The sequence below is a fragment of the Suricata suricatta genome, chromosome 10, assembly GCF_006229205.1.
Source record: "Suricata suricatta isolate VVHF042 chromosome 10, meerkat_22Aug2017_6uvM2_HiC, whole genome shotgun sequence".
Classification (NCBI taxonomy): Eukaryota; Metazoa; Chordata; class Mammalia; order Carnivora; family Herpestidae; genus Suricata; species Suricata suricatta.
In genome coordinates, this window is record NC_043709.1 from 94,560,290 (window position 1) to 94,569,258 (window position 8,969).

The window sequence follows — 8,969 nt, forward strand, 5'->3', positions numbered from 1 at the left end:
AAGGAGTAAAATTTAAAGGAATTAAGTAAAGAAAAAGGAAAAAAAAGGGTAATAATGACAAAGAAATAAGTATGAAACTAGTGAAGAAAGAAAAATTTTTGTTATATATTAAAAAAAACAAACAACCAAAACAAAGCAAAACGAAAAACAAAAGACAAAAAAACACACAAAAAAAACGAAGAAATAATAAAAAAAAAAAAAAGCAAGCAGCATCTCCCTCTGGTGGATAGGCTTGGTTTGATGTGGTAAGTCTTGGAGTCTGCTTTCAGAGGCTCCGCCCCTGCCTGAGGCGAAAGGAGCAGCAGGAAGTGAAGTGCGCACCTTCACAGACTCAATTGTGGAGTCCCCACCCCCAGTCAGGATCGCGATTGCAATGGGGGAAAGGAAAAAAACAAAAAGCAAAAAACCGAGTCTCTCTTAGTTTCTGATAGCTTAGCTCAAGACACTGTGCGCTGCTGGAAATGAGCTGGGAGCTCCTACAGTCTAAGCGCGCGCCCGGGGCCTCCACCCGCCACCGACTCTTTGTTGAGGGTCCCGTCGGTGCGTGCCTTATTTCTTCCCTGTGGGGACCTGGAATTCACGCAGTCCGTGCAGGGGGCGAGGTGTGCCATGGAAATGCGGTCCGTGGTCCTGTTCCCAAAACCAAGTTCGAATTGCTTGCGCCCGGCGCAGTTGCCGCTCAGGCCGCTTCCCGCCGCGGAGCATGCCTCCCCAGCGCAGCCGCTTCTCACAGCCACAGACGCCTCTGATTCCCCGCCAAGATGGCTTAGGGCTGGAGGCTATTCCTTCTCTTGTGCCCCGCTGCCCGGCAGTTATCTATGGAGTGGGTTTCTGTCTCCAAGCGCAGCCAAGCAGTCTATACCTCTTCCCCAGGGACAGTTCTATGAGCGTGTTCCGACTCTGTCTCTTCCCTTTGTCTCCCGGGCGCCGCGCACTTGCGCCACGTTGGGCTGGGGATCTTACCTCCCCTGCCCGTCCCGGGCTGGCCCGTCCTCGGATCTCCCCCGTTCGCCCCCACTCACTCAGGTATCCTTGAGGTTCTATTCCCTCTGGAGTTCGTATTTTCTCCTTCCGCTCTCTCAGTTGAACGTAATATCCTTCTCAGTTCGAAAAACGGTGCGGGGGGGAGTTTACAGAGCTCCCTTCCTCTCTGCCATCTTGGCTCCACCCCCCTGAATTCAATTGTTTTAAAAGAAGCAAATGCTTAAGGTAACTTGCCCATAAACAGTAATGGGCCATTATTTAATTGTGTAGAATCAATGTTGTAAGGCATTACAAAAATAAATAAAAATTTTTTTCATAGTATTCCCAGGTATTTGCTTTAACCTGTTTATTTCAGATATTCATGCTTATTATCCATTTAGTTGCCCCTGTTATATGATGATAAATATTGTCATTTTAAGGCCTCAAGCCACATTGGATAGGATTCGAGCTGTGTCCTTTGCTTACAGCCCTCAGAAAAGGGCAAGTAGAGAGTGACGTGCGCTAATCTGTTATTATCCTATTCAAGGAAACAGATGGACAAAAGACATTCAATGGATAAAAGGAGAGGTAACATTTTTTGTTTGTTTTCTTATTTTCTGAAAACAAAGTTTAGAAAAAGTGAAATTATGATAAATGGGTTTCTTTGTATTTGACATTGTCTTGTTCCTCATAGATCTAGGGGGTATATTTAAAGGTAAAATTCAAGGGTATTTGTAATTGCAGTAAAAAAGAATATTCATTTCCAATTCCAGAATGAATTTTCATTTTGTTCCAACTCTGACGGCTTTCCTATGCTCAATGCTTACTACGTTTTGCTTTCCGAATTTGTACAGAATTTCCACGGCATACCGTTGCATTAACCCTGGGAGTTACCTGTTTTGTCCTCCTGCTGGCAAGCACAGGCCTAAGATATATGCGTGAGTATCGGACACACACATTTTTTTTTAGGAGACGAATGAGCCAGAGTGAAAAATGAGATACTACAACAACTGAACTTCTGCCGAGCCTCTGAAAACTGTAGAGTCCTATAGAAACATTAGTAGTCCTGATGGTGTTGATGATAATATTGTGGTGATGATTTTGCTGTTTTGCTCTCACTTAGTTTTTATACCACACAAATAGTGTATGTCATTTCTGTAATGGCACAAGATTTTGCTGAAATGTACAGTGAGGCTTACATTTATATTCGTCTTTATATTTTGGGCAGGAGGAGGTCTTCCAAATGACCAGACAATTGGAAACATCTTTATTTGAGAATTACATTCCTTATCATATTGCAATACTGCTTAAATCATAGAGGAATATAAAGTTGATCTATTTTTATGTCATTTTTTATATTTTCCATATTAGTTGTTGAACATTTATATACAACTGTTTTTACTATTTTCTTCCTGATTTATTAATCTTTTGGTTCATTAATTCAACAACAATTTCGAGTATCTTCTCTGGGTCAGGGACTATGTATGATAGATATGAAAGATACAGGAATTTTAAAAAGTCAACACTTAATGAGCTCAGTTTAAAGGAGAAGATTTTTTTTTAATGAGAGTTATTTTTTTTCTTAAAGATGAGGTTCATTTTTTTTTTGTTTATTTACTTCTGAGAGAGAGGGAGTGTACAAGTGGGGAAAAGGCAGGGAGAGAGAGAGAGAGAGAGAGGAAGAGAGAGAGAATCCCAAGCAGGCGCCTTACCACCAGTGTAGAGCCCAGTGCTGAGCTTGAACTCATCTACTGCAAGATCTTGGACCTGAGCAGAAGTCAGATGCTCAACTGACTGAGCCACCCAGGCACTCCTACTTATTTTTAATGTTTTATTTATTTTTGAGAGAGAGGGGAAGAGAAAGAGAGAGCAAGAGAGAACAGGGGAGGGGCAGAAACAGAGGGAGGCAGAAGATCCTAAGTGGGCTCTGTGCTGACAACAGGGAACCTGATGAGGAGCTGGAAATCATGAACTGTGAGATCAATACCTAAGCCAAAGTTGGACACTCAAATGACAGCCATCCAGGGGCCTCGTAAATGAAGCAGGTTTCAAAATAAAATATTATTAGTGCCAAGGTAATGGCTTCGAGATATGTGCTGAATGGAATATTTCATGCCAAAGTCAGGAAAGCTTTCCTCCAGGAGGTAATAATTGATATGATGTAAAGGATAGGTAGGACGTAATCAGGAAGCTCGGGGTAGAGAAACTACTAATCTGGGCATAGAAAACAAGAACCAAAGAACTGGATGCCTTAGGAGAATTAAGAAGTAGGTGTAAATAGGTTCGGCTAACTATGAATTTTTTTAATAATTTTATTATCATTTAAAGAAGTTTTAAATTTGTTCTGAAAACAAAAGAAATGATGGAAAGATTTTATGTGAGGGTAAAACATGACTCCTGTCTCATGAACAGATAGTGAGTTTGGAAAGGTCAATCTCAATAGACTGGAAAGTGGGTGGGGGCGGGCAAGATAAGAAGATGTTTCAGGAATTGAGGTTAGTTAGAATGACTGAATTAGTGTTATGAAGAAGTAATGAAGGGGAGGCACGATATATGTGAAATGTTTTATTAAATATATTCTGCTTATTAGCAGAATTGCTAGGACGTTGAGTGTGTGAAGGAGATAATTGAATCAGTGATGCCATTTGACATGAGGCTTACACACCTTGGTGAATGTATTCCACTAAATATTATAGAAAACACAAGAATAACACTAATTATCTTATGTTTGGTGGGTGTATGTGTGGTAGGATTAAAAGTCTGGAGAGCAAGGGAGATGCCTATATTAGAGATTTTGAAAAATATCAGAGAGGAAAGCAGAAGCTATACCACATTTTACCTTGTGAAAACAGGGAGAGTAGATTATGCTAGAAGAACAAGGGTGAGGGGGAGGATTCTTAGGAAAAATCAACATTTCGAAGTAGGTAGAAGGTGAGTAAACAGTGACAAACAGTGATGCTTGGCTAAATAAGTAGGAGGGAATCCAAAATATGGTATCATGGGGAGAAAGCAAAGATAGTCATGCGTTCCAAATAGTACGGGAGAATCGGGCATTACAATGACTACAAGTATGCTTGTTAAATTTGGCAAGAGAGAGGCCAAAATGATATTTTCTCGAGTAGATTCAGTGGGATGGTGGGAACGATCAAAGCCTGACTGCAATGGATAAAACTCATTTAAACATTAGGAAGTGGAGACAGTGAATACAGAAAATTATTTTTTAAATTATGGCTGAATAAAACATTTATGAAGCCTTGAAAACGTGTGGATCTAGACCATCTTGACCGTTGTGAAAGGGGGTATAACCTGACGTAAGCACTTTGTCAGTTTGATGCCGTCTTCGAAAGCTCGACACGAGCTTCGGTAATTCTCACTGTAACTATATATCCGACAGGTACACTTGCACATGCACAGAAATGAGCATCTATGGGACAGTTCGTAGCTGTGCCATTCACATCGAACATTTCAAAACATCCCAAATGATCATTAATGGGAGAGTAAATGAAATCTCTGCAATTTATTTACCAGTGAAATTTATGTGACAATCAAAATAAGGATGATGGTATTCAACATTAAGGATGAATCTTAGCAAGAGAATATGAAATAAAAAAAAGCAAGAGCACAAACATTTGTGTATGTCCTGATACATTTTTATAAGCTGAAATAGTTAAAAACAAATCAATTCATAAAGAGGCACTAACACGACATGTAAAATGTATGAGTTGAGTGATTGCGATGTGCGTTACAGTGTTCCAGAGAAGTAGGAAGATGAGATGAAATGACTATAAAAGTAAATAAATACAATGGTTAAGGTTTTGGCTACAATTTGGGGTAGCTAACAACTTGCTAACTAATAAAAACTAGTGAGAGTGAGTGACTCATGCATCAAGGAATGTGAACAGTCTTATGTGAACACCCAATCTGAGAGTAAAGAAAACAACTCTGTCACAAAAATATATGAAAAAGAAAGGAAGGAACTTCTGTGGGAAAGTTGACTTGAGATGATCATATACAAGAGAAGGGAACCATGAGAAGGAAAATGTTGAGGGTTTAAGGGAGAAAACAATAGAAGGAGCTCAGGAGCACCAAAGATTCAATAGGGATGAAATCCAGACTAGGGGTGAGAGTTTCAGACTTGCTCAATGCAAAGCACATTTGTTTCTGAGGTAGAGTGAGAGTTACCTGTGTCTCTCTAGGAAGAGGAGCAGGTAGGTGAGGGGAACGTATGCCTGCTGGTGACTGTTTCCATGTGAAGTAGCAGATGAGGCCATGTTCTGAGAGGGAGAATGAAGGAAGGGTAGTAGATAATTTAGGAAAAGTATAAATACTTGAAATAGCTGTTGAATTGAGTAAAGAGCGTGACTCAAAAACTATACTGAGTAACACTGAGAGGTAAAATGGTGAGGAAAACCGTTGGTCATCATTAATCTGTATGTGTACAGCTTTGTGATTTTTTTTTTTTTTTTGTCATTTGAGTTTCAGAAACATGTGTGAGGATAAGATGATGGATGACAAGAGTGTTCCAAAATTGGGTATTTTTATATTTTAATTTTTTTCTTTGCTAAAGAGAATCTACACCCACTGCAGGGCTTGAACTCACAACCCTGCCATGAAGAGGTACTTGCTCTATGGACTGAGCCAGGCAGGTGCCCCAGTGAAGTTGGCTATTTTTAGACGTGTATGAAGACTATGCTGCAAGTTTCTTGGAGGTCCTGCCAAAACTAGTTCTGTACCTTGCATGGACAAAAAGGAAAGGACGGGAGAACTGATTAGTCACAGAAAATGGTAGTATTTTGCTAAAGGAGGTCTTGATGTGTGTGACTTTTTAAATTTTGTTTATTTAATTTCGAGAGAAAGAGATAGAGCACAGGAGAGTGGGGAATTGACACAGGGAGAAGGGAACAGAGGATCTGAAGTGGGATCTGTGCTGACAGCAGTGAGCCCCACTTGGGACTCGAACTCACAAACTGAGAGCCCAGGTCAGACATGTAATCAACTCTGCCAGCTAGGTACCCGTTAATGTGTTTTTTCAATTCTGATCCAGTAAATGAGCACTGGCATGGATGACTGAATTGAAGCAATGATCATAGTTACTGCAATGGAGTACATTAAGTGACTGTGCAATTGATGTTGGATTTTGGCAACTAGACGTTGCATTTGGTTAAATTGTGGTGGGTGGTAGAAGAGTTGGAAATGAAGATTCCCTGTTTTCTAACATCCTTAAGGGATTTTTCTTTTCATGTTTATATACTTAAAGAACCATATACTGCATGATTTTACATATGGCTATCTGTGAGGTTGGGGAAGACACTGTCATTTTCCTCAAAGATTTTTAACTTTCTTTATCCATATTAGAAGTAGCCATCTGTGCTCTTACTCCATGTATATTCGGTGAGTTAATTACAAGCTGGTCTAGAGGAGAGCCATTCCCTGGGTTTTAGCTTCTCATGAAAGTACTAAATGCTAACTAAAATACTATCAATTTCACCAACTTGGAATCATTAGCTGAAGAGTAGATAACATAGAAACTAAAATTGTATTTGATTTCTTGTTTATATTTCTGTTTTATAAAAGTTGATTACTGTTTCACACACTTGCAAAATAATATATATAAAGTTATACACAGATTTAAAAATCTGTTTTATGTTCTGACATTTCAAAATATTTTACTCTAACATTCTGTCTGATTGTACTTTAAATTAGTCAGCAACATTCACTATGCCATTTAGAATTAGTGATTATAATAAAGTGATCTATTACAAGCATACAAGACCTTAATTTTATACATGAATTGAAGTTTTTCACAGGTGTTCTGGAGACATGAGGCAAGATATGAGAGAAACAGAAGAAAATGTTTCTTTATCAGAAGTTGAAGATCACTCAATTTTACCACCCCCTATAGGTATGTGCTGAATTACACTGATAGTTTTCAGATGTTTTTCCCCAAGGAACTGTCACATTCTATCCCATTTTAATATATAATTTTAGAACTTTACATTGTATTTCACCAGGTCCTTTCATTTTACTCATTTTAAAAAATAAAATCCATTTTCTTTATTATAGCTAATTGAACTCTTGACTTTCACTAAGTCATGTTGATGTGACTGAGTAATTTATGTTGGTGGATGAATTTCCCCCAAGACAGATCCCTTGGAATTTTCTATCCTCTTATATTCACTTTGGTGAATTTCTCACGAATGAAGAGCTGCTTCATATGGAAGCAGTGTATCTGTATTTGGGAAGTCAAGATTTCTCAGTGTAATCCTTGCAGTGGTCTGAGGTCTGTCAGTCAGTCAGACAGTCAGACAGTCTCTGGCTTTACAATTTGGGCCAAAAGCGATTCCCAATAGGAGACTTTTGGGATACAGGAAAACCACCTATTTCCTGGTCATTCAGACTAAAGTAAGCAAGATGTCTATAGAAAGCATAGGTCCTAAGTGGTCTTGTGGTTGAGGACTATGTGGCTTTGTTTTCAAGATAAAAGATCAGATACTGCAGTAATTCTTTCAGGGGTAGAATTTAGTAAATCATCCCTTACATACAACACCCAGACACCCAGTGCTCATCCCAAGTGCCCACCTTACTGCACATCACTCATTTAGCCCTGCCTTCACCCAACACCCCTCCAGCCACCCTCATTTTGTTCTAAGAGTCTTTTATGATTTACCTCCCTTTATATTTTTATCTTATTTTTCCCTTCCTTCCCCTATGTTTACCTATTTTTTCTTAAATTCCACATATGAGTGATATTTAACTTCCTCTGACCTGACTTATTTTGCTTAGCATGATACACTCTAATTCTACCTACATGATTGCAAATGGAAGATTTTATTCCTTTTGATGACTGAGTAATATTCCATCTTTATCCATTCATTAGTGAAGGACATTTGGGCTGTTTCCATCATTTAACTTTTATTGATAATGGTGCTATCAACATTGTGGTGAATTGTAACACTTCAAATTAGTGTTTTATGTGTCCTTTGGATAAATGCCTGATAGTGCAATTGTTGTTTCACAGCATAGTTCTATTTTTAATTTTTTAAGAAACATCCATACTGTTTCCCAGAGTGATTGCATCAGCTTGCATTCCCACTGACAGTGCAAAAGTGTTCCCTTTATTCCACATCCTTGCCAACATCGGTTGTGGCCAAAATTGTTCATTTTAGCCATTCTGAAAGGTGTCAGGTGGTGTCTCATTGTGGTTTTGAATTGTATTTCCCTGATGATGAGTGGTCTTGAGACATTCACATAATTGTGAGCCATCTGGATATCTTTTTGAAAAGTTTCTCTTCATGTCTTTTGTCCAACTTTTCACTGGATGATTTGTTTTTTGAGTGTTGAGTTTGAGAAATTCTTTCTAGATTTTGGATACTAACCCTTTATCTTATCAGTCATTTGCAAATATCTTCTCCCATTCCATTAGATGCCTTTTAGTTTTCTTGATTGTTTCCTTAGCTGTGCAGAAGCTTTTTATCTTGATGAGGTCCCAATAGTTCATTAGTGCTTTTTTTCCCTTGCCCTTGGAGACATGTTTAGTAAGAAGTTCATGTGGGTGAGGTGAAAGAGGTTGTTGTCTCTTTTCTCCTCTAGGATTTTGATGGTTTCCTGGCTTACATATAGTTCTTTCATCCATTTTGAGTTGTTTCTGTGTATGGTGTAAAAACAAGGTCCAGATTCATTCCTCTACATGTTGCCGTTCAGTTTTCCCGACACCATTTGCTGGAGACACTGTCTTCTTTCCATTGGATATTCTTTCCTGCTTTGTCAAAGTTTAGCTGGCTATGCGTTTTTGGATCCATTTCTGAGGTCTAAATTCTGATCCATTGGTATGTGTGTGTTTTTGTGCCAGTACCATACTGTTTTGATGTAAATAGCATTATGATGCAGCTTGATCCAGGATTGTGATGTCTCCAGCCTTGTCTTTATTTTTAACATTTCTTTGACTATTCAGGGTCTTTTCTGGTTCCATGCAAATTTTGGGTTTGTTCTAGCTCTGTGGAGAATGC

At 38.8% G+C, this 8,969-nt stretch overlaps 1 protein-coding gene across 1 annotated transcript in view; it reads left to right on the forward strand.

The window, feature by feature from the left end:
• LOC115305307 (C-type lectin domain family 1 member A-like) overlaps positions 1 to 8,969 on the forward strand; it is an 11,597-nt gene that overhangs the window by 1,856 nt on the left and 772 nt on the right. Inside the window, exons 2-4 of the mRNA XM_029955547.1 lie at positions 1,511 to 1,551; positions 1,818 to 1,901; positions 6,761 to 6,865. Coding sequence (XP_029811407.1) covers positions 1,518 to 1,551; positions 1,818 to 1,901; positions 6,761 to 6,865 — 223 coding nt within the window. The 5' untranslated portion in view covers positions 1,511 to 1,517. The remainder of the gene's footprint in view (positions 1 to 1,510; positions 1,552 to 1,817; positions 1,902 to 6,760; positions 6,866 to 8,969) is intronic.